Source organism: Carassius gibelio, chromosome B23 (assembly GCF_023724105.1).
Source record: "Carassius gibelio isolate Cgi1373 ecotype wild population from Czech Republic chromosome B23, carGib1.2-hapl.c, whole genome shotgun sequence".
In the NCBI taxonomy this organism is placed as follows: domain Eukaryota; kingdom Metazoa; phylum Chordata; class Actinopteri; order Cypriniformes; family Cyprinidae; genus Carassius; species Carassius gibelio.
The window spans coordinates 13,543,925-13,571,316 of NC_068418.1; the positions used below are offsets into that span (position 1 = coordinate 13,543,925).

General features: G+C 40.1%; 1 protein-coding gene across 1 annotated transcript; it reads left to right on the plus strand.

Moving 5' to 3' along the window:
* Positions 1-3,304: 3,304 nt before the first annotated feature.
* On the plus strand, positions 3,305-21,816 carry avpr2ab (arginine vasopressin receptor 2a, duplicate b). Its single transcript, XM_052594960.1, has 6 exons — positions 3,305-3,597; positions 16,139-16,525; positions 17,419-17,664; positions 17,755-17,901; positions 19,269-19,905; positions 21,370-21,816. Exons 2-6 carry the CDS (start codon positions 16,142-16,144, stop codon positions 21,570-21,572), a joined length of 1,617 nt encoding a protein of 538 aa, XP_052450920.1. The 5' UTR covers positions 3,305-3,597; positions 16,139-16,141; the 3' UTR covers positions 21,573-21,816.
* The last annotated feature ends 5,576 nt before the right edge of the window (positions 21,817-27,392 follow it).

Consider the following 27,392-nt stretch of genomic DNA (forward strand, 5'->3'; position numbering starts at 1 on the left):
TTTTCACACAACAACTAAGTCCCTTAACCACAATGCTCAGAAGATTAATTTATTGTAAAACACATTTTATAGCAGTCCCCCAAGACAACTGTCTCTTCTATAAATTATTAGCACATCTTGGACACCAGAATGGGAATCTGAAACTTCAGGAGAGAGCCAAAATTGGTCTCCAGTATAACGTTTACAAGGACATAAGGGAGTTTGGGCTAAATCCTAGAACGAGAGGAAGTTTTGATTCAAGTCCATTATAAAGACAGACAAGGTCCCCTCCTAAAGGATATGTCGCCTTCAGAGAATCGACTCTAATACTTTGTCCATATGTGCACCAAATGCTCCCTAATAGTGAACACACCACTCAAAGTGTCATAATATGTGCTGTCTTATTCTTTGCAGAGAACAGCATTTTATGAGCCAAGTCGTGAAGGGAGCCGTTATACCTCAGTCTCACCTCTGACCACTCGTTTATGATTCTGCTCACATGGTGAGACTGCAGCGAGAAGCTGGACATCAGTCCGCAAGACAATATGAAACCAAATTGACAGAGAGCGTAAATAAATACTTTCTCAGCAGCAAATATTGGACTACGGGATAATCTGTATAAAGGTCTGTTCAGTGATAAATATAAAAATAACAATATATCTGACAGTTTTGTGCATATGAACCCTCGACTCACATGTGCGCATTCTGAACAAAATGTAATAAAAAAAAGTTTTGTGCAATATGAACCCTTGACCTTCTCTGAATCTCATATTTGTTTACTAGTGCATAGGTGTATTCTGAGCAAAATTGCCACGTTTGTAAATGCAGAAAGCCACTGTAAAAAATGTCACCAGAGCTACTGCAAAAGCTGTTTTTTCTGTATACTGTATTTGTAGCAAATATTCAATCTCCTAAAAACATATGCAACAAATCACTGCATGAGCGGAAGTTATTGTTGTACCAAATTAAGAAAGTATTCAAATTTAAGCATTTGCATGGCTAAACATTTTTCTGTCAAACACAACTCCTCTGATTCATTAAGGCTTTTTTCTAGTATAATTTAGCCATCAGTTCAAATTACAAACTGATTATTTAGTTGCATGTCAATGTAGTTAAGAAGAAGTTTCCAAAGACAAAGTTACTTATCATAGTAAACAGAATTTATTTCTTTTTCCAGCAACTTATAAATAATAAGTGTTCATTACATAAGAGATATTGGTAAAACAAAATTTTTTTATGTTCTGCTGTCTTCTATGTCACAGCAATCCAAATTTAAGTCAACCAGCATTTATATGAAGCAATTTATACACAGCTCCAAAATCACATGCTATTTAAGTGCTCAAGTGATTGGCCAGAGCTGAACCCACATGAGCAAACAGGGTGGAAATCAAATCACATGCTGTTGGGGGTTCCTGTGCCAGCCAAGCCACTACCATTGCTATGAATTGGGAACATTAAGACAACATTGCTTTCTCCAGGTATTATAGACCTGCTTGGTTGAGACAAGCTGCACTAGGTTTGATAACTGTTTTGGTCTGTGGACAGAAAGTGTCACAGAAATCGAATTCTCTCGCTCAGATACACTCTTTAAGTAATGGGCATGTGGCATTCTCCCTCTTTCAGTGCCATTAGTGTGTGCTCAGACACTCGTGCTGCCTCTGCAGTAAGAATGAACAGACTCTTTCACAACGCCTCTGTTTCTCTGTTGGAGCAAATCAATCGCACATAGGGTCATTTCTAACCATGAATCAGTCCTGTAGATCTATTTCATTAACCCAATTAATTACTTTTAAACATTCAAATCAGTCCCGCTCTTTCTTCTTCTCTATCCATCCATCTATTTAATCTATCTATCCATTGTTCTGTCATCAGGAAAAAATGATTAGGCAGGACTGAGGGAGAGCTTGAAAAAAAAGGGGGGAAGGGATTGATGTCATTTTTTATGTTTTGGCTGACTCAAGCACTGGGGCTGACTGCTGAGGATGGAGTTCTGCGCTCATTTGAATTGCAGAGAAAAGAGAGACCGTCATTTTCTCAAATTTCCATTTAATCCCTTTCAGAGGAGCAGGTGTTTGAAACGCTCGGAGGCTGAACACTGTCATGTTTATGTATTCAGTGTAAGTGTGTAATCACTTCCATGTTTTAATCTGTCCTTTAATGTGATTAATTTCAGAGTATAATGAGCCTGTCAGGTCTAATTTCGTCCTCCTTCAGGGAAAATAAAAACATGGGATTTCTTATTATGTGCTGATAGCACACACACACACATATTATGAAGATGGATGAAGAGTGTTGAGTTTCAAAGCCATCAGTCACTCCTGTGAATCTGGAATAGACTTCACAATTCCAAGAAACCGAATACACAAGACTACAATAAGGTCAATGTGCATACGTATGCATAAGTGTGATTACTTCAGTGACATAACTCCAAACTGGTTAAAGACAGAATCTACCAGAATCTACACAAACAAGCCTTTCAATTATGTGCCACAGATCTGTCCTGAGGAATAAATGTCTGCTCTTAGACTTAAGCCAGCTGTAATTTTACAAGTTTTGCATTTCATAAATATATATTTGTATATAATACTGTATAAACACTAAGGAAACACCTTCTTTAATTCTTCTATGATACAGATCAGCGTGTGACAATTCATAGCATTCTGGACTCCATAAGAAGGTGAAACACTGTTAAATAATTGTGTTTCTGTAGACTTCATGAAAGTGAACACTATATTTAACATAATGATGTTTAGATGCATTTGCAGTTTGGGTTAATGACATTTAAAAATGTCTGGGGGAAAAAAATCTATTAATTTTTTTTTAGTTTTTGTTAAGGACATTATTATTCTGTGTGACCAATATGGTTGCATGTTTGACCAATTGTATGTTTTTGTACACTTTTGTTGTTGAATTTTGTCACACCTAGTAAATTATTGTCTTGAGATGTCAGGGTGAGGTAAAATTATCAGTTTATTCATGATGCTGATAAACAAATATTAATGTACTTAGCCTAATTAATGTAGGAATGTTCTACAATTACATGCTGGTTAAATATGTTAATACAATTTGAAAGGGTATATTTTTGTTTCTCTCTCTGTATATATATATGTATCCGTTATTCATTTTTGAAAGAGTCTGTTTAGAGAAACTGGATGCTGGAAGGTTTTGGAGTGTGGATGTAAGATCATGAGGGCTAGGGAGGAGTTCTTTGAGAGGGAGGGAGACAGTAGGAGGAACAGGAGTAGCCCAACCAAATTATGTTTAGTGCGCACCAGATCAGAGAATATACTGAGACATAACAGACAGAGAGAGAAAGACATAGAGACGCACTTTGCTGTGCTATCTGAAAGCTGAAAGGATAGGAGCGCATTTAACTCTGTAGGTAAAATGAGCTTTGAATGACAGAACAGAATATTTTGGCAACAGAGCTTTATATTTTACATAATTCCCAAACAAAGTTACAATGGTAGACGGCGGATATCTAAAACTGATTGATTGTCAACATAGAGGGCTTGGACGTGGCATGGACATAGCATTATATGGCTTAGTTCGTGTAGAAAACTGTGGATTATATCGCAAAGTGCAATACTTACAGTGAAGAAGCGGAGCTGCCTGACGGTAAGTGCTGCTAATCAATCAGCGCGCTCTGTTCGCGCGCGCCACTCACGTGCTCCCTTCAGGGCTACAATGTCAAACGACTTTATTGTTGTTGAATACATTCATATATTGAGTTACTATTATGTACAGATAAATGTATATTTTGCGGTATTTTTTTTTACTTCAGAGACATGAGGTAAGACAAGGATAAAAGAACATTAACTAACGTGTCTGTCCAGCAAAAAAAAAAAAAAAAAAAAAAAAAAAACATGCTTGGAGATCGAGCACTTCTGATTTTAGGACTTTTAAAATGTTCGTAATTTGAAGAGAAAGATAATAATAATAATAATTGCTCAGCTGTTACCTTAAACTGCTGAAAAAAAATTGGATAAAATATTAGTACCAGTTGTTTCAGAGCAATGCTAATTGCCCTTGATGCTTTTCACTTTCCTCTTAATTATTAGACTTTAAAATGCTTTACAGTCTTTCATGAAAAGCTTTCCCCATGGCTGCTGAGTCACTGGACACTTGGTCAATGTGATTATGTGGGGTGGTCACATTTATGATTGATTGCCTTTTGTCAACAGGAATTTAGGCTTAAATTAATGCATGTAGGCTTACAAATAGATGATATGCATTAATCCAGAGAAGGAAAACTTAATGCAGTGACTCATTTAAATCTTCAGAGCATCGCATGCTAAATTGTTCAGGATTTAGACAACAAAAGTAGCTATGCAATTAAACCTGTTAACGCTGCAAATCTAGAATCGCAGTCATCTTGAATAAACATGGGTGACCTGCTTTTGTTGAAAATGTACAAAGCTTAATTAATCTGTTGACTAAAAAGAATGACTAGGTAAAGTTAGTTGCCAAATTTCAGTGTGTTTACCAGGGTTAGGTTCATGCTAGTCTCAGCCTCAGATGCCCACGGACCGTTGGCTAAACGTCTGATGCATATAGGACACAAAAGTGGAATCACTTCAGCAGTGTCGAAGTCATCATCAGATTGATTGAATTCTACAGGATTTCCAGGAGACGTTCTTTAACGCTCTGTCCAGAAACAAAGATACCGTGGCACCAAACCCCCTCATGAAAAAAGAAAGCTGTCGTGTTTATAAGTGTGACAACAAGGGATTATCAGGATCAACTAAACGCTGGATTCTCAAAAGTATGTGAAATATTTAAAGGGGGGGTACAATGAAGAGATGGATTCTCATGCTTAACATGGCTAAAGTTTGAAAAAAAATATTTGGACCAATGACAGATAATTTCTATGCTGAAAATCTTACTTCCAGGTTAGTACAAGTTTCGGCTGGTTTTTTTTTTTTTTTTTTTTTTTGATTGTGGATTTAATGACGTAGACGAGAGTGGAACTCCTTATATGAGCATTTCTCTCGGGAAATTTTTTTTGGGAGATATGAAGGATGCAGTACTACTCTTAACATGAGATTAGGTGAAACTATGTACCCTATAAAGTTTGCGGCATAGAATCTTTCAAATACGTCCGAGAGTTTTCAGACATCGGTTTGTTATTGTGGTGACATTTACACACCCTAAAACGTGATACTGAATGAAACAAACTGATTTGTTTTTTTTGTCATGTCGGTCAAACGACCTCATGGACGGGTCTTAGCCAATGAAAGCTGCCATGAATTTCAGACCTTCAGTCGTCAGTCTGGAGGTCTGGCTACGCGAGTCTGGGTTTATGCCTCAGAAGTTAATGTGCCTCCCAAAGAACTTTGAAATCATGTACAGAATCCTGTTATAGTAAACAAACACAGCATCTCTCTGTAAACCTGAGAGGTTTTAAAGTCAACTGATGCCTGATGATGAATTTGCTTATGCTTCCTTTGTTGCGTATGGCCCACACTATGAAGACTAAAGCAAGGTTTAACCTTTTCAAGGTTTCAGTGTGCATTTAAAGACTGTGATCTGTTTAAACAGGCTGTGATGAGTTAATGAGTAAATGTAGAGTCATTTACTTAAGTCATCAGTGCATGAACCAATTTCCAAGATCTCCATGTCTTCATTCTCACACACACCTATTCATGCATCTTGTATACAATTTGTGCCTACCTGATTAAGTATTTTCAAAAAAAAAAAGTTTGTCGCTCTATACCTCATTAAGCTATACTGTACTAAAATGTCTGTCAGGGTTTGAGGAATGCAGGTGTGTTTTCGGGAGGGACTCTGGGGTTCTGACCCGAATGCAGAACAGAGCTGGAACATGAAAGGACAAACAGACAGTAAGAATGGGTTAGATAAACAACAGTGTTAACAGATGAAAATAGGTGGATCACTCCGTCATCCTTCCTGCGGTGTGGCTGTTTTCCTGTGATTGACAAAGATGTAAAATAAAGGAGCAAGATGTGCTTGCAAGGGATTTTTTTTTTTTTTAGATAAAGCAGAAATGTTTAATTAAAGCCAAAAGAATGATTTTTTTTAGATATGTGTATAGTTCAAACCAAACAACTAGTGGAAATGCTCCTATTTTGTCTATCTAATTATTGGCCCAAAAAATTATTTCTTAGCTACATCATAACTTTTATTTTTTATTTTTTTAAACCTCACACTTTCAAATTACCTTCAGGTTTCAATGGGAAAAATACAGATTTTAAAATGGACCCCACAGTATGTGACTGGCAGACAGCTACTTATATTAGATCACAAAAGTGATCTGCTGCCGTCAACTGACACTTTCTTTTCAATCCCTCCATTCTCCTCTATCATCCCTTTAAAGATAGGGATGCTTCACTACCCGGTAGCTTCTCCTGCTGTGAGGCATTCCTGGGAGATGTTCATAAATTAGGGATTACTTTCCATACATATCTTTTTCACCTAGTCCACCAGACACGCACGCACACAGATTCCAGTGTAGCCACATAATGCTCTCGTCTGATGTGCTGACGTACATTGATAAATTCCTCATCAGCACTTCATCACCGCTCAGTGTGAGATCTGACCACTCAGTCTCAGCGGCAGAAGGATTACAGAAACCATCCTGCTCAAACATCTAAGCCTATTTCCTATTTTCAATATGAATATTATGCAATGTAATCTTTGCTGCACAATTAACTTGTATATTTATATAACACATTTAAATTGTAAATTGAATTAATTAGTAAGACTTTGGTTTCCAGTATCCAGAAGGTCATAAATAAATCATTGCTTTTTCACCGTTTAACTATTATTGTGAAACTAGTGTTCTGTCTAAAAGCTCACAGACCGATTGACCCTTCGCTAAGCCCAACATTAAATACATAAGTGTAAGTGTATTTCTACCGTAGCGACTGTTGTCATCTGCTACGTTCTCAGTCAAGCTTTTGCTCTGTTCTCATGTAAGTCTTGGAGTATTTGTGTTTTATCAGTTTTAAATGCAATTTACAGAAATTCTACTAAAATACAGAAAGCATACAAATGTTTTCATTGAAATAATGCACTTTATGTTAACATTAGAAACAGAGACACTACCCGCTATAATGCTGACCACAAAACCTGAGCAAAAAACAAGCTTTGACAAACTTCAGATGGCCATTACAATATCATAGTTTCCTGATTTGAAATATAATACATTTGTGAAACATGTACAACACACACACACAAACACACAGTCAAACACAGATTGTTTGTGTTTGTGTACAGATTTGTGTAAGTGTATTTCACATGTATGCTGTAAATTGTCATTATTCCCCTAATTTAACCAGTGATTATAAAGTAAACGCCTGACGCTTTATATCATCTTCCTCTCTGATTTTTAAATTCACTCGATTTCCATTGTGCATTTCTGTATGCCATCTCTTTTTCTTTTTCACCTCTCCTAGTATTTCCTTTGTCATTTTTCACCATATTTATTTATTTGATGGCAAAAGGCACCTTTAGAAAGTGCTGCTTAAGGGTCAAAGGCTCAAGTCCCAGTGCACCCCATTGCTGTGCCTTGACCGTCTTTCCTCCCATCATATGACCCCGGTCCGGCACCGAGCAAGGCACAGGTCTGGGAAGCATCATTTTTAGGACCCATGAGAGTCATTCAGCAGATGAGATCTGAAAGATCTGACCCTCAACATTAAGAGCTCAGCTGTGAAGTGGAGAACCAGGTTGAGTTTTGCTGAAACTGATATTGTTCTGTTGCTGGAATAGATGAGGAGATATCAAGGACAGGCTGATCTGGTAAAAGGATGATATTTGAGATTTGATGAACAGAGAGAGGATACAAACTGAGAAAGGAGCAAAGGAGCGAGAGAGACAGATGAGTGCACTGCTGCTCTCTGCAGTTGGCTTTCACATCCACCAATCTCATCTGCTCTTTTCCACTGCCCCCTTGACCTCGAAGCAGAGCACCACGGGAAACGTGAAATATTTTTAGTGTCCATCTGATAACCAGCAGACGGAGGTTCGAGAGAAAGAGAACACATCTCTGTTAGCTTTGGTGTGGTTTTGATCGGATACTTTGAATGTGCAGTGGTTGCTCTTTCATAGGAGACACTCTTAAAAAAATAAATAAAGGTTCCAAAACATAGGTTTACACACCAATGACTTTTTGGTCATTATTTTCTTAGTGTGAAGAACATTTAAAAAAAATCTGAAGAACCTTTTTATAATAGTATTGAGAATCTTTTGTACGATGTAAAGGTTCCATGGATGTTTATATAGAACCATATATAACAAAAAAACTATACCTTCATTTTCAATAGTTTTAAGATGTTTCTTCTCAAATCTATAGGATAAATAAAAACAATGCGATTTTTGACATACAGTAAGAGTTTAGAGCAATAAAATTGAATTTAAAGGCCACATGAATTTAGACAAAGATTTTTTTTAATGTTCAGTGCTAAGATGGAAAAATGACAACGCACAGTTGTGAAAACAAAGTAAAAAATGAGAATATAGTACAAATACATTCAATATTAATATTGCACTAAGGAAAAAGGTACAAAAATATTTCAGGTAAAAAATATGGGATCGAAAAATGTGTAATTCACATATGACCTTTTTATTTTATTTCTAAATCATGTTTGATTTAAGGTTATTTGCTGTTTTTTTTGTAAGTGTTTGTAAAATGCTAGAACTGTCTTTCTAGAAAAGTCTACACTATTTTTTAGTGTCAGTGTTTTATGAGTAAAAAAAAATCTCTGATCATTTGATTGCAGACTCTTCCTTGACAGATCTGACCACATTGTGTGAAATTATTGCAATTTCTTTTAAAACCACAGAGAAGACCAACACGACACGTGATATTTCTGGAGAGGAGATTCCATTTGCTTTCCATGTAATTTCAACATGAGAAATGAAAGAGATCTTGTTTGTACGCTTTATCTTGCGATATAGACCCGGCTGAATGCTTCATGCACACATGCCCAGCAGGGACACATCACAGAGCCACTTTGGGCCTGATGGATAGCCAGTGCCAGCACATGTGCATCAAACAAGACCCAGAGCGTGTGAGGGGGCTCTTCTGTATTTTCCCAGGAGGTATCAAAGTAGGTAATGGAAAGTAGTCGGGACATGCAAAGAGTGCGAACAGACGACAAACTGGACAGCAAGAGCAACTGACGGGCTTTCCACGAGCAACGTCAAAGGAAGACTTTGCCAGGCTTTGTGTTACAATTGGAAGGATTTCATTAGGACTCTGTAACCAGCACAGCTCTGAAGTGGCTATTTCTGTTGTGAATTGATTATGCAAATGCAAGATGAAAACCGCCACTCCAGATGGACGGAGAGAGTGAGAGCAAGAGTGAGTGAGGATGAATGAAGTGAATGAAATATTGCAGGTCTCAGAGACTTGGACTTAAATCAAGAGCTAATTTTAAAACAAACTGCATTCGAAAGCTTTCTGCTTCCATTCTTGCTAATCCTCTCATAAATCATAACCACGTTGACAGGAATACACTCAAGGAAGGCTAAGCAGCATGTATGAGCTAACAAACACCAGAAGAATCAAAGAAACTATCAGAGAAAACCACACAAGATCAGTGCCTTGTTTTCCAGTGACATATTTCTAGATATTCAAATGATTTACACTAGCATTCAGAAGTTTCAGTTTGGTGAGATCTTTATTATTTTAATGCTCACCAACGCATGCTGATTTGAAACATTTCTTATTATCATCAATGTTGAAAACAGCTGTGCTGCTTATTTTTGGAAGAAACCTTTATTTATTTATTTTTCAGGATTTGATAGAACGTTAATAATAAGAACAGCATTTATTTGAAATAGAAAACATTTATAACATTATAAATGTCTGTACTCTGTTTTATTTAATTGAATGTATTAAAATAATTAATACATTGAATTAAAAACATTTAAATATTTGAATGCTGAATGTAACAAGGTTCAACACAGTCTCAATAGGAAGGAAGAAGGCAGGGGTCGGCTTGTTGCTGGGACACTCGTTTATTCAGTAATACAAAATAAGAAAAACACGATGCCCTCTGGGCGTAGACAGCAAACGATTGCTTAAACACGGTCAATAACTTCAATAACTTTAAAGCACTGTTGTAGCTTCCCTAGTGCAGAACGAGGTCCCAGCGTGTCTCTCTCTCCTTCTCTCTGCGGTGACTCGGCTTATATCCGGTCTCTCCACGCCAATTACTGCAATCAAACACACGTGTTCGTTAATTGCATTTGACCTACTTACGCCTCGCTCTGCTCCCTCCGTCTCTCTCCCGTTGCGGATTCCGCTAAACCACGCCCCCCTCGCCACATACCCCCACCGCCCGACTCAGGCCGGGGAGCCGTCCGGCCTGCAGCCTCCCCCCCCCCCCTCCTGGAGAGGAAGTCAGCCACAGCCATCTGTACACCCGGCCTGTGGATCACCTGAAATTTAAATGGTTGTAAAGCCAGATACCACCGGGTGATCCGCGCGTTGGTATCTTTCATGCGGTGGAGCCACTGCAGAGGAGCGTGGTCCGAACAGAGGGTGAACTCCCGCCCCAGGAGGTAATAACGGAGGGTAAGAACAGCCCACCTGATCGCTAGACATTCTTTTTCTATGGTGCTGTACATCGTCTCTCTCTTAGAGAGCTTCCGACTGATGTACAGCACCGGCCGTTCTTCCCCCTCCACCTCCTGGGACAGGACTGCGCCCAACCCTCTGTTCGACGCGTCTGTCTGCAAGATAAAGGGGAGAGAAAAGTTAGGTGCATTCAGGAGCGGTCCGCCACACAGGGCAGCTTTTAACTGGGTGAAAGCCTGCTGGCACTGCTCCGTCCACTGGACCGTATCTGGTGCCTCCTTTTTAGTTAAATCAGTCAGCGGGCTAGCAGTATCCGAAAAATTAGGTACAAACCTTCTATAATACCCTGCCAGCCCCAGGAACTGTCTAACCTCCTTTTTGGTCTTAGGCCTTGGACAAGTTGCAACTGCTGCCGTCTTATCAATTTGGGGACGCACCTGTCCATGACCCAAGTGGAAACCCAGATATCTTGCTTCCACCCGCCCAATTGCACACTTCCTCGGATTAGCCGTGAGCCCAGCCCTCCTCAGCGTCTTCAGGACCGCTCGCAAATGCTGCATATGTCGCTGCCAATCCCCACTGTAGATGATGATGTCATCCAGGTAGGCGGCGGCATATGCAGCATGCGGACGGAGAATTTTGTCCATGAGACGCTGAAACGTGGCTGGAGCCCCGAATAGCCCGAACGGAAGAGTGACAAATTGGTGTAACCCGAACGGCGTGGTGAAAGCTGTTTTTTCTTTGGTCATGGGAGACAAGGGGATCTGCCAATAACCTTTAGTTAAATCCAGCGTCGAGTAAAAGCGAGCCGAGCCTAGCCGATCAAGCAATTCGTCCACCCGGGGCATTGGATATGCGTCAAATTTTGACACAGCATTCACCTTTCTATAATCCACACAGAACCGCACGGAGCCGTCTGTTTTAGGTACTAAGACGATCGGGCTCGCCCAGTCACTGTTGGATTCTTCTATTACTCCCATCTCTAGCATTGCCTCTAACTCCCCCTGAACCACCTTTTTTTTATGTTCAGGTAATCTATACGGCCGGCTGCGAACTACCACGCCCGGCTCGGTCTCAACATGGTGCTGAATGAGATTCGTTCGACCAGGCAGGGGCGAGAACACATCAGCAAAGGCTGCTTGAATGGACTTGATATCAGTGAGCTGCGATGGTGAGAGGTGGTCTCCTCCAGGGGCCAGAGCGAGAGATTGGGATTTTGAACTCGCTTCTGGACCGAGATCCTCCTCCCCACTCACTACCGTCGCCAGCAACACTGATTCCGCCTCAGACCATTTTTTTAATAGGTTGAGGTGGTATATTTGATGTGCCCCGCCCCTATCCGTTCGAGCTACCTCATAGTTAAGATCCCCAACCCGCCGTGTGACCTCAAAGGGTCCTTGCCACTTCGCGAGTAACTTTGAACTAGAGGTAGGGAGTAATACAAGCACTTTATCCCCCGGTGCAAATTGACGTAGCCTAGCCCCCCTGTTGTACAACCGACTCTGTTTGTCTTGAGCCTGCAACAAATTCTCCATGGATAGCCGCCCCAACGTGTGGAGTTTTGTTCTCAGGTCCATGACATATTGAATTTCGTTTTTACTAGCAGAAGGTCCGTCCTCCCAAGTTTCTTTAAGGACGTCAAGGACCCCGCGGGGCTGGCGCCCATAAAGAAGCTCGAAGGGGGAAAACCCCGTGGAGGCTTGCGGGACCTCCCGTACAGCGAACAAGAGGGGTTCTAGCCACCTATCCCAATTTTTGGCGTCTTCCTGAACGAACTTACGAATCATGGATTTTAATGTGCGATTAAATCGCTCGACCAGCCCGTCTGTTTGTGGGTGATAGACGCTTGTTCGAATCGATCTAATGCCCAATAATTCATAAAGCTCGCGAATAGTACGTGACATAAACGCCGTGCCCTGATCGGTGAGGATCTCCTTTGGGATCCCCACCCGGGAGATTAATTGAAACAGTGCACTCGCCACACTCTTCGCGGAAATAGAGCGGAGAGGCACTGCCTCAGGATATCGCGTTGCATAGTCCACCAGAACTAATGCAAAGCGGTGTCCTCGTGCTGACCGCTCTAATGGCCCGATGAGGTCCATGCCAATTCGTTCGAAGGGGACCTGCATTAATGGAAGGGGGCACAATGGTGCTTTTGGGGTGGCCGGTGGATTCACCAGCTGACATTCACGACAAGCCGCGCACCATCTGCGCACATTCTCGTGAATGCCCGGCCAGAAGAAGCGGGCCATGAGACGGTTTAGTGTAGCCGCTTGCCCTAAATGCCCGGCCATTGGATTACAATGAGCCGCCTGGAAAAGCATTTCCCGGCGGCTTTTAGGTATCAACAACTGGGTTGTATCTTGCTTTGTCTGGGCGTCTTGGGTCACCCGATACAACCTATCTTTTAAAATTGAAAAGTAAGGATAAGAGAGCGGTTGGTCAGGGAGGAGAAGCTGTCCGTCGATCGAGCGAACCTGGTCAAAAGCATTTTTTAGCGTCTCATCGCGGGACTGTTCCAGGGGGAAATCATCGCGCTCCGGGAGGATGTTCCGCTCGGGAGCACTCGGTTCCCCTGCAACAGGTTCCGGTGGTTCCGGTTCAGCCTCTCCCACCTGCGCAACCGCTACTCCATCCCTCCCTTGTTTCCCCCAAGAGCCATCCGAACATAAATACCCCAATAATTCATTAAACGCGGGCCAATTCGTACCCAAAATTATCGGATGCCTGAGGTGCGGGTTAACGGCCACCTCTACTCTATGTTTTTCTCCCCTAAATTTAATATCCACAGGCAAAATAGGGTAATTCACCACTTCCCCGTGTACACACCGAACCCTAACCATGCGGCTATTATCCAATGCCTTCGGATGAATCAGGCTTTGATGGATGGAGGATTGGTTACATCCCGAATCCACCAAAGCCTGATATGTACCCCCCCTGATACTCACTGGTATTTGGTATAAGCCAGCCTGATCGAGGGCAGCCTTTGGCGCGTCGGGGACCCGGATCAACGTCCCCACTTCCATCACCGGACACCTATCGATAAAATGCCCTGGGTCCCCGCAACGCCAACAGGCCGGCCCAGACTTTACCGCCACCCTGGCGGCAGGAAGTAGGTCAAGCGATTGGCGAGGAGAGAGCGGAGAGGCCGGGGCCTGGGGAACGGATCCCATGGGCGAGGTCCCACCCCTGGGAGGAGCCCTGGGACCTGCTGGTGACTCAGCCCCGTACTTCGTCCTCCACCTCGGGGCTAGCTTCGACGGAAGCCCCCCACGGGACCTGGGGAGAGGGACAGATTTAGGGAGAGAGAGGGGAGGGGAGGAGAGAGAAGAAGAGAGAGAAGCAGATGGTAAGGGGTCGCCGACCCCTGGACACGCCACCATTTGGTCTTCCGCCAGCTGGATGGCCTGGTTCAGCGACGTCGGGCGGTGGCACTGGACCCACTGCGCTGTCTTCCTTGGCAGCTTGGCCACGAACTGCTCCAGTACCACACGATCGATCACGTCCTCGACGTCGCTACTGTCGGCCATCAACCACTTGCGGCAGGAATCCCGGAGCTGCTGTGCCATCACGAAGGGCCGGCCAGACTCTTCCAGGGTTAGAGTCCTGAACCTCTGGCGATGTTGCTCCGGAGTCCGACCGACCCGCTGGAGGATGGCACGCTTGAGGTCCTGGTAGGCCAGGAGGTTTTGGACTGGCAGTTGGTGAGCGGCCACCTGCGCTTCCCCGGACAGCAGGGGAATGAGCCGCAGGGGCCAGTCCGCAGGGGGCCACCCTCGAGCCTCTGCCGATTTTTCAAACAGGTCCAGGAAGGCCTCCGGGTCATCCTGAGGCCCCATCTTGTTGAGCGGCAGAGGAGATGTCTGGTCTTTAAACGAAGGGGTGGCCCGGGCCTCCCGGTCTACCCAGCTCCGGAATAGCTCGCGGTCTTCATGCTGGGCCCGGAGGAGCGCCTCGAAGCGTTTGTCCTGCTCCTCCTTGATCGCCAGCATGTGTTGATGTTGTTCCTGATGAAGACCGGCGAGCGACTGGATGATGTCCGCAAATGGCGTACCTGACGGAGATTGCATGGCGGCGATGCTCTTCTTCCTTCCCGGATTTCGGCACCACTGTAACAAGGTTCAACACAGTCTCAATAGGAAGGAAGAAGGCAGGGGTCGGCTTGTTGCTGGGACACTCGTTTATTCAGTAATACAAAATAAGAAAAACACGATGCCCTCTGGGCGTAGACAGCAAACGATTGCTTAAACACGGTCAATAACTTCAATAACTTTAAAGCACTGTTGTAGCTTCCCTAGTGCAGAACGAGGTCCCAGCGTGTCTCTCTCTCCTTCTCTCTGCGGTGACTCGGCTTATATCCGGTCTCTCCACGCCAATTACTGCAATCAAACACACGTGTTCGTTAATTGCATTTGACCTACTTACGCCTCGCTCTGCTCCCTCCGTCTCTCTCCCGTTGCGGATTCCGCTAAACCACGCCCCCCTCGCCACACTGAATAAAAGCATTTATTCCTTAAAAAAAAGACTTTAATCAAATTAAAATAAGACTAGTCTTTCGAATCTGTCTGTGTGAGATTTATTAATACAGCCACACATTTTTCTCCTCTTAGTGGCAGCGCTCTTTGCAATAAACCGCACTGTTCTACCTTTATTATCCGATGTTGTTTTCTTAAATGCTTTCGCACTTTCACTCATATTTGATTTCATATTTCCTTAATACCATGTATGCATGTGTGGTAAATTGCATGCACTTTAAAAGTGTGGAATTTATAAGCATATTCAATAAATTTGGCAAAATAATTAAGTTTAATGCAAGTAGAAGGAAGCATTTGCACAAAACTTACTCTTGGGCTTCCTGTTTCAATATGTCTGCACATAATAATTACAGACACCTTTAAAATCTGCTTCCTTCCTCCTGCCCACCTCCACATCCATGCCTCCGTCATACACTGTGTATCCACACCTTGTTCCCATACCGCTCTCATATTTTGTATTTCTTTTCTTAGTCTCACCGCAAATATGTTTCCTGTGTCTGGAGTCAAAGGATGAGCAAATCCCAAGAGAATCTCAGATTTGCTTTTCAGATATTCGCTAAATAAATGTAGCTTTAGCAGCTGGTCATAATAAACCACACAGCATCTCAATGAGGTTGAAATTGGAGGTGTTTCTAAATGGTTTATGTGGAGGTTCCAGAAAGACTGTGATTCAAAGCTATCTTTAATGAATTCATAAACGATTTTATTATTTATGTTTTTCACTTGCTTTCCTTTTGTTCCAAACCTCAAAACACATGAATACACGTGTAGTTAATTTCTTACTGTTTTGGCTAAAAACACAATGTTTTAACGTGATGTTTCAAGCACTTTCTCTAAAAAAAGAAGCTGAGATGGAGAATTTAATTTGAGATAATATGGCAGACACCGTAATGACTTAATTTGATTTAGACACCACCATTCCTTTACTCCATACAGAAATAGACAACAAAATGAAAATCATTGGCCTAATTTTATTAAAATGATTTACAACTGTTTGTTTAACAATTTAGGCCAGCGAGGGAGCAGTGTTATGATGTTTTGGATTCGCCTCACATGTCTGTCCTTCTCATTGTAGGTCATGAGGATGGCCTCTTGGGAAGAGAATTTGGGTCAGCCCAATCGCTCTGTTCTGGAGATGGGGGGGCCACCGGACCTGTCCAGCTCCCTCTTCAATCTCAGCAGCAGTTATGGGGGCACAGGGGCTTTCCTCTGGCTGTTTCCGTCAGAGAACATCACATGGACCACCACGAAACCCACAATCCAGCCAGTTGCCCCTCCGCGGGTACGGGACCAAGCCTTGGCCCAGGCAGAGATCGGGGTGCTGGGGTTGGTGCTTGCCCTCACTGCTCTGGGTAATGGATTTGTGCTGTGGGTGTTGCTGCGGAGGAAGAAACATCATGCTCCCATGCACCTCTTCATGGTCAATCTGTGTGTGGCTGACCTAGTAGTGGCCTTCTTTCAGGTAACAGCCTCTTGAGACTATTAAAAATGATGAGTGCAGTGAAATGAGCTTAACGGTTAAGTAATCATTGACCTGAATGGAAACACATAGTGAGACTACATTTATTAAAATGCAGTTGAAGTATCAGGCGTTGGAATAATGTTGTGTCAGCAGAGAAGTTCTAGATATTCTAAGGGCTGCATGAATAATTTACTTTTCTTTTTTTCTTTTTTTTGCCTCATTTAAAACATAACCTACCATAAATATTAGTATTGTAATTTTATGGTGAAATAAAAGTATAAGTAGTAGTAGTAGTTGTAGAAGTAATATCTTTTATATTGTTTAATATTTTTATTTAATGATAATAATAACATCTTTTTATATATATGATCACAAACATTTTGGCCAAATTGTGCAGCACTACAAATAAGCACAGCAAACCTGGAACTTAAAAAAAAGATTTAATCACAATTGCAGTTTTGCTAGACAAGTGGTACTGAGGGAGGTGGAGGGTTGCGATCTCATTGGCTGAATAATGAGAAAAGGCCATGATGTCACTGCATGTAAAACGACCTGTCAGGCTGCACCATCTAGAGTTTCATGACTGAAACAGATATATGTAGATCTGTCACCGATGGATGTTTGGTTCCTTACCACTGTCACCTTTGGCTTGCTTAGTTAGGGACACTTAATTTCGCTAATATTGTCAACTTGATTGCACAGATACTATTTGAACTGAACTGAGCTGGACGATGACTTAAACTGGAAAATTGTGTTTACTCTTATAATCTTGCATTATCTACAATCTATTATCCTGTTTGATACTGTAAAGCTTCTTTGACACAATCAGTATTGTATAAAGTGATGTTTAAATAAAGGTGACTTGACTTGATACGTCTTTATTTTGTCCCCAGGTGCTGCCACAGCTGGTGTGGGACATCACAGAGCACTTCCAGGGCCCTGACGCTCTGTGTCGCTTTGTCAAGTACTTGCAGATCGTCGGGATGTTTGCATCCTCTTATATGATTGTTGCCATGACTGTGGATCGGCACTATGCTATCTGCTGCCCCCTGCAAGCATATCGTGGAGGTGCACCCTCCCGCTGGAACACCCCCATTATTGTTGCATGGGGCCTGGCACTTGTGCTCAGTTTGCCACAGGTGAGGGGTAAACTTACCTTTCCTGACTGTTTTTTGATTGGCTCACAACTATTTTGTTGTACTCATGACTGTCTCGTCGTTTGCACGCAGGTGTTCATCTTCTCACGGTCAGAGGTGTCCCCCGGGGTGTTCGAATGCTGGGGCCACTTTGCTGAGCCGTGGGGTCTTAAAGCATATGTCACCTGGATGACTGTGGCTGTATTTGTATTGCCAGCCTTTATCATCACTGTCTGTCAGGTATCTCCAGCTTCTTTTCTTCTCAATCTCTCACCGTCTACATATTTTTTTAATTGAATGTATTGCTTTGACATCTCTCGTCTAACAATGCATCAGAGCACAAGAACATGATGTATACTATGCAAATGTCAAAGACTTGGCTTGTTTAATGGGAATTAGATGCACTGCAGAGTACAACTTGATGGTTGTGCTAGTGCTGGGTGAAAAGTAGAATTTAATAATTGGCTCCTTTTCAATTCATGAGTTGGATGTTGAATTTGAATGACAGGAAGAGGAATTTACTTTATTGCCATTCAAAAACATTCACTGTAACACCACAGAGGAATTTCCATAGTCCAAAACAAGTTTGCAAATAATTTTGATGTGGCTTGGCTTCCATTTATTTTCCAATGCCAAGGTCATCGGTTTGAATCCCAGAACTCATGGACTGATAAAGTATACCTTGAATGCAACGCAAGACAATTTGCATACATTGCCCACCAAATGCATAAATGTAAATGACGCACACAAAAAGCTTCACCTTAAAAATATTATAACCAGCAACTGTTGCCATGTATCCTTTTTCTCAGAATAGCTTTTGATCTTTTCTAGTGTAAGGGTATTGAGGATCTATGCATTTGGAAAGTTCTAAAAATGGTTTTGTCCAAAAGTATAGTAAATGCATTGTAATGTAAAAAAAAAAATTTAAAAAAATTGTAAAACGCTACAGAAAAAAAGTTTATTGGTTAACTATAAGTTAACGTATATGGTTAAAAAATGTAAATAGATTAACATCACACTCTATGTGTATTTACACTCTATGTGTAGAATATTGTATTAAATAAACTATGAATTAAAATATCCATTCCCAGAAGTCCTGTAACACATCCACATATGATTGTAATTCATGTACATTTGTTTTCTTATTATTTATTTATTTATTTATTTATTTTTGTTTTTTTGTTATAATTCACATTAGGGTGTTTCAAGCTTGCTAGGGTTATAGGGTGTTATTTTTATGCATGCATCTTCTGTTATTTAATGTTTACTACATAATTTTAATGCCATATGTGACCCTGTACACAATCTAACAACATGATTTCCTCAACAGATAAAGCATATATATAAGAATTAAGTTAAATACTGCCAAAACAGACAAAAAATGTATTTATAAAATATAAATAAAATGTCCACCACACATTACTACACTTTGAAAAACATATAACTGCTAAGTGTAATATGATTCCATTTAATTCTGTTTCCTAACATTTAAATTTACAGTTCTGTGAGTTTTTTAAAATGTATTCTAAATTCAGTTCTAAATAACACACAACTCTAGACCCATAGTAGGAGTATGTTAACATTGATGTATCTCTTTTTCACCTCAGGTTCGCATCTTCAGAGAAATCCATGACAATATCTACCTGAAGTCTGAGCGGGTGGTAACGGCAGAGTTTAAGAGGAACTCTGTCTTCTTCCACTTTGGTCAGCGGGAGGGGGGCAGGGGAAGGAGCAGAGAGAGGAACAGACAGAGCAGACACAGCAGTGTCAGTCAAGCTCATTACAGTCCCTCACATCATGCAGGAGAGGAAGCGTGCTCCTCAAGCCTTTATCATAGCTACTCTCATACTCTACCCTGTAGGAGCTCTATCTGCGAGCCTTGCTTTGGGCACCACCCCTCTTCAGACAGCCCCTCCCCTTCCGTCCAAACTCACCTGCAAAACACCCCCAACCATCTCTCAGACCCCTCCCATTCCCAGTCTTTATCAGCCAATAGTGTGGGTGCATTGGCTGGACACCCAAATAGCTCTGGAGCTTCTGAACTGTGGCCAGGTGTGCTTCCAGATGCTTTTCCCCTTCCGACCAACTATTCGCACCCGCCGCCGCCTCTCCCAGGTGTGACTAAGGCCATGTCTAAGACAGTGAGGATGACTCTTGTCATTGTGCTGGTCTACACCATCTGCTGGTCTCCTTTCTTTATTGTTCAGTTATGGGCAGCCTGGGACCCCAACCCACCAAACCAAGGTCAGACCCAAGCGAACACATGAATATGCATGTCCTGTACAGTCACACAATAAGGCTGTACTCCACAATAAGGAATGGTAAAACAATACAATGTAGTTTTAAAGAGGTTCACATCATAATAGAAAATAGACTATCCATTTTTTGATACAGACAACAGACTTTTTTGTGCATGTGCATTAGCTTAACCAGATATTTATTTATTTATTTTAGGGTGATTTTAGATAAAGAATTCAAATTTAGTGCTGATTTAAAAAACAAACTATCATTTATAGGATGCATGTATTTAATCAAAAGTGACAGTGAAGACATTTATAAAGATTTGTATTTCAAATAAATGTTATAATCACCACAAATCCTTCAAAAATTAAGAAAAATATTAAGCAGCAACTGTTTTCAACACTGATAATAATAATAATAATAATAATAATAATAATAAATGTTTTTTGAGCAGAAAGTCAGCATGTTAGAATGATTTCTAAAGAATCACGTGTCACTGATGACTGAAATCCTGAAAAAGGATGCTGAAAATTCAGTTTTGCCATCAGCAGGGTGGAGTTCGTAACCAAACAAACAGCACATTCTCCAGGAATATCTCAAAAACAGAGATGCCCGTTTTTGGAAATCTACCTTCCAGCAGAGTTTTGTTCCAAGTACAATAAAAAACATCATTCATCAGAGTTTTCAAGGTTGCTTGGAAATTGCAGGCAGGTGTGTTCGAGCTTGGCTGGAACTGAAGTCTGTGGGAAGGGAGTTCTCCAGGAGCAGAAATAATCAATCATGTTTTCAGCGTGTCCCCTTTTTTATTGTCCTCTTCTTTATTTAACTGTCCCCTGCTTTCTTTCCCTTGAAACATAGACAAACATACACCTGCTCACTCACCTGAGTGTTGGGTAATCTCATTGGTATTTACACCTCTGTATTAGACTGGACTTTCTGCACAGTTTGACCACTGACAGGTTGCCACCTGGCAAACAAATCACTATGAAAACAACACAAGCTTACTCCTATACAGTAGATCTGTCTTTTAGTTAAAAACTAGGCTTTTTTATTTTTACGTTAGCCTTAAATTGGGTTCCATATGGCTTATATTTTTAGATTTTGCATTTAACTGTCTTGTTTATTATTATACATTAAAATAAATAAATAAAAACGTATCAAATCCAAACATTTAAACAGTAGTATATTATGTATAGGTTTTATATACAAATTCAGTGTTAATTTGATCTACTTAGTTAACTATATTATCTGTAGTTACAGCAGTTCTTGTAATTTAAATCCTAATATATGAATATAGAAACTTCTTTAAACTGTGCAAGAATTTTCTTTTTGCTCTGATTTTTTCTGTCACTCTTAATACTTTTCTAAGCAATCTTAAGGCCTTAAACTGATAAAGCTCATCTCATAAAGCTGTCAATGCAGTAATAAATGCAAAGTGTTATTTCCTTGCCTTTCTCTCTCACGCAGGGGCTGCTTTCACTATCATGATGCTTCTAGCCAGTCTAAACTCCTGCACTAACCCATGGATCTACACAGCCTTCTCCAACAGTGTGTCCCGTGAGCTGTTTGCACTGCTGCGCTGCCACACCGGATCCCCACGCAGAGGTTCGCTGCCTGACGACTCAACCACAACTCACACATCAACCAACACCAAGGACTCCACATACTGACCTCTGGCCTGACTCTACTGCACACACACACACACACACACCAGCACATGGCAAACACACCACAGACGTGACAGGCTAGACCCTGTCCCAAATGCCACTCTTTGCCCATGTGTTGATGACATAACCAGACAGGTAGTGCTCCGAAGGGCACAGTAAACACCTTTTTAGTATTTAAAATGACTAATGAGATGCCCTACGGTCTTCACGGACAAGTGCCAATAGCAAAAGTGTGCAAAAAGTGTGCCGTTTGGTGCCGGACTGGGGTAATGTCCTGGCTACTTTAGATTCAGGTACATGGCGGTTACACAATCTGAAAAGCAGATACTAATCTGTCATCGACAGTGTTACATCAGTTACAAAGACAAAACTGCATTGCAATGCCTAGTGCAGTTTACAGACAGCTGTCCCTTCAGTTACACAAGAGTGTGACGAATCAGGAGGAAGGTTAGGAAGCAAAGGATCCGAGGTCCTCCATTCTTCTCCGTCTTTCTTTCATGGATGGTTTTCGTAGATTAGGGTTGCAGGATTATATCTGACTTTACAGTACAAAGTAAGTGTGGAAAAGAGAAGAAAGGATGATAACAATGCATACACAAAGGACAAAAGGTTATCTGGCTGTACTCCGGACAGCTTCGGAAGACCAGCGGCAAGATGCTGCAAACGAGAGCCTCAGAAGTTTAGGGGAACATATCCACCACCAGCAAGAACGTGACGAAAATATCAGCCTGATTGTGGGAATCAAACAGTTGCAGCATAGTGACACAGGAACTTTCCGAATCATATTTACTCTATAAATCACATGTAAAGCGTTCAGAAGACACTGTGAATTGAATTGGTCTGCAGTATTAGCCCTTAAATGATTAGAAGTGCTGGCAGTGGATGTTGTTACAGTGGACAGAAATCTACATTTGACTACCGCAGAAGGAAATCTCATTTTCTGTGTTGGTCATTTTTGTGGGTTAATGTACCAAAGCAAAGACATAGCACATTGTTTGGAAGCTGGTGATTGCATAATGCAATTCACTACAACCAGTACTATGTACATATCCTCACAGTCCTGGGAAATCCTTGTAAAAATCAGTGGGAAAAAATATGGTATTTTCTTTTTTCTTTTTATATGCTTTGGGTGAGAAATTTTTTTTTTTACGGAAGCAACAGGGTTATGGTAAATGAACAGCAATACACAGGTCAATTTTCAATCTAAACACTGTAGCAGGTAGCAAAATTTCGCAGTTGAAATCTCTATTATGTATATATGTACACACTAATCACTCATTAATTTGTCAGCCTTTTAGCTCTACCTCTGGAATCAGGGGACCATTCACATGCTTCAGAGTAACTTATTTGTACAGAAAATATTATAAATGAAATAAAGAAGTGTTACAGGTTTAAGAAAAATATTATATATTGCAACTTAAGCGCCTTATTATAAAAAAAGTATTTATATATATATATATATATATATATATATATATATATATATATATATATATATATATATATATATATATATACACACACACACACACACACACGCACACACACATATATATATATATATACACACACACACACACACACAGTATGTACATGTATGTTTCTCAAACAGAGATTCTTGAGGAACTAGTCAGTGCAATTCATAATAAATAATAATAATAATAGTCAGTGTCTGTGGTAGTTTTAGTAGGCTACAATTCTGCTTGCTTTAATCCCACCACTGCAAGCTATTATTAGAAACATGTATTTCAATCATAAATTTAATCTGGAAGTCCAAACACCGCTTTTTAGGAACCTTTTTTGTAGTCTTAAAATATACATTGACTTATCACATTTCCTGCTTTATGACAAAATTATTGAAGTTCTTGCTGATTGGAAATGCATTATAATTTCCCCCATTTAACAGAAAAGCAACAAATCCCATAATTGCCATGAACATCAGTCTTTCTTGATTGAGACAAATATACTGTTTTTTAATATATTATTGTCCAAAAGTATATCAATGACTGTGATTAACTGTAAACTTCTAACCATTAGATTAAAAAACATTAACAAACATTAAGAAAACATTGATAGTGAACTTTTTGTTATACTAAATGCATAATGATGGATAATCATACTATTATTTAGCACATTTAATTGACAAGATGTGCAGTACCTAAAATACGATCAATGTTGTAATAAATTATTTTTTATATCAATTTACTCTTTGTAGCTCTTTATTTTGGTCCTTCTTATTTTCTTGATAAAGTAAACATAGGAAATACATAAAAATGTTTTTCACCTCAAGATCACCATTTTTCAATGAACAGCTACATTTGTAAGGAAGAATGTGCACAACTCACTTGAATAAGTCGAGTCTCAGCAAATGGGTTCATATCGCTCACATAAACTGAGTTCATATTATTGATCTCCCCAGATAACGAAGAGGAAATAAAGTTTTGAGTCTTCACCGATCCTTAAGGTACTTTTATGCTTAAAACCTTATATCTAGCCAGAAAATGTGGATGATTACATACAGTATATGCATTTTTTTTTTTTTTTTTTATGAGAATCGACTATAGAGAATAAGACTTCCCCTGTCTCTTATATCAGCTTCTACTGTTCCTCATCCCGGATATTTTGTGGCATGCCGATGGCTCTATGTTGTTGGAAGAGCTCAAAAACTGAATGCATTAGATATGGATTTCCAGTGCAGGTAGGACAGAAGAAACTGACTGCTTGTGGATTTGCTTTTGGTTTACTCTGCTTCTGCTGGCTGGTGTGCTCTACCTCACGGGAGATGACAGGAAGACGGGTGCCATGTCTAGGGTCAAGAGAGGTGGTCACATGTACCTGTCTCTTTCCTTTATGCAAAGAAACCTCCCATCATCTTTAATTCGATCCAAAAACATGTCAGGCATCTCTGCATCTCAAAAGAGAACCACACTGCAGCTTGACTGTAGAAGGAGATGCTTCTGTGTTTTAAGGAAAAATTTACCAATTTAAATCCATCTGACTACTGATCATCACCATCAGAGGACATTTAGAAAGAAAAGGCAACATTTTTACGTGTGTATTAAACCCTGTTCACCAGTTATTCAAACCTGTGGTGTCTGGAATGGAATACTAGCTTACTGTTTTCTGAATACAGTGTAGTGCTACATACAGTGTGATAGATATACATATTATATAAAAAAAAAATATATATATATATATATATATATATAAAAGAGTTTGGGGTCAGTTAGATTTATTTTATTTTTTTTAAGAAGTCCCTTATGCGCATCATAAAAGCTGCATTTATTTTATCAAAAATACAGTAAAACATGAATATTGCGGAATATCATTACAATTTAAAATAACTGTTTCTATAATACATTTCAAAATTACTAATGTAATGTAATACATTCCTGTGATGCAAAGATGAATTTTCAGCATCATTACTCTACTCTTCAGTATCACATGATCCTTCAGAAATAATTCTAATATGCTGATTTGCTGCTCAAGAAGTATTTCTTATTATTATCAAGTAGTTAGTAGTTATCAAGTTAGGCTGCTTAAAATTTTTGTGGATATTTTTTTTTTTTTTTTTGATTCATGGTAAGTTAAAAGGAACAGCATTAATGTGAAATATAATAATCTTCTGTAACATAAATGTCTTTAACTGTCATTTTTCAACAATTTAATGCATCCTTGCTGAATAGTTAATATTTTCAGTTTATATATATCAGCCTGCCATCTCGCTTTTCCTTCACGACAAGACAAAAAAAGGTTAATCTTTTAGACTGTTCCACCACCCTTCGTGTCTAGAATCGGAGATCTGAGAACAGCTGCAAAAGGTATTTTTGGAGATTAGTTGCAAAAGCACACTTACACCAGAGGCCGTCTTTGGGGCTTGTGCTCTCCATACCGAACTAACAAACCACTGTTATCCCACTTTACTCAAGCTCATATGACATACTGTTACTGCTTGTGCAACAGATTGCCAGCTCACACACTTAAATCAAATTTTCACTGCAAACAAGAACACTGATCTCTATATCCATGACTGGGTACACATTTTGATTCGAGTTAATTAATTTGCATAGTAGATGTAAAGTACAATTTGCTGACATAAGACCCAATCTTTCTGCTAATGATTTATATATACATATATTCAAAATATTAAAACATTTAAATTTATGCAGCTCAGCACTGAACTGGTAACCTGAAAATATGAACTATTCATAAGACCAGCTCATTAGAATGCTATAATAAATAGGAGATAAAGTCAGAAATAAGAGATTAAAAAGTCAAAATTAAGAGATATAAATTTAAAGTCATAATAAATTTATGTCCTGAAGATGGCTTTGAAGCCAGAACGCGTAAATCTACCTTTGTAACTAGTTAATGATTTAGCCCGTCAGCTAAAGGCTTTTATTGTTACTACGAGTGTCTTGGAGTAATTCATCATTCTAGTTGACAGTGACCTCGAACTATCCAAAGAGCACCGCTGATTATGTGAGAAAACCAGTGCAGCATTCTTAGCCCCTGCTGTATTCTCAACAATTGTTGCATTGTTTGTTTTTCACGTCCAACTGTAAGATGTTTCTTGCCATTATTTTGTAGTAGGCTACACACTACGTTTTTATAAAACTGCTAATTCAACTCTGGCAAAATTATAATGGTTTTGATGTGTGGCTTTTAAGATTTAGCAGCAATGGCATGGATTCAACTAAATCAATATACCAGCCCTAATCAACCATAAAAACATAATCAGTGACGACGTTTATGTGGTATTTAACACAAACACACACTGATCTGTACGATGAGCATTAATGCACAGTGCACAACCTGTCCACCAAGGGTTCTGCTGAACAGGTTTAGACTGGGCATGGTGTCAGGCAATGTCAGGCAAAGTTGTTAAACTATTTCCTCGCTGAGATCAGACTCCGCACCTGCCCAGAAAGAACACTATGAAAGAGAAAGAGGGGGTTGCGGAGAGTGAGAAGGAAAAAATAATATGCACAATTATCAATCTCTTCCTCTACTAATCAAAAACAAACCAGATGATGGAGGGAGAAGAGCTGGTAAACAAAATGTTTTAGGTCAATAAAAAGTCAGATGATGATCTATATTGGTCTAAATGCAGATTCAGGCAAGGAGAGTGGAAAAGGAGAACAAGAAGAAAGGACAAAACCTAAAGGTAAAAAAACAAGGACAGTGTTGAGATGGAAGAATTCCGCCTGCACAAATTCCTATATATTCTCATATTGCGCTGATACACATACTTGAGCAAACGGTCTCTTATTATTCTGAGGGAGAGATGCCAAAATGAAAATAATGTCCCCTCATCAAGCTACTACTAAATATATTGTAGAAACTACCAAAAGAATTTAATAGAAACTTGAATTGCTAGATACAGTATTGTTCAAAATAATAGCAGTACAATGTGACTAACCAGAATAATCAAGGTTTTTAGTATATTTTTTATTGCTACGTGGCAAACAAGTTACCAGTAGGTTCAGTAGATTCTCAGAAAACAAATGAGACCCAGCATTCATGATATGCACGCTCTTAAGGCTGTGCAATTGGGCAATTAGTTGAAAGGAGTGGGTTCAAAAAAAATAGCAGTGTCTACCTTTGACTGTACAAACTCAAAACTATTTTGTACAAACATTTTTTTTTTCTGGGATTTAGCAATCCTGTGAATCACTAAACTAATATTTAGTTGTATGACCACAGTTTTTTAAAACTGCTTGACATCTGTGTGGCATGGAGTCAACCAACTTGTGGCACCTCTCAGCTGTTATTCCACTCCATGATTCTTTAACAACATCCCACAATTCATTCACATTTCTT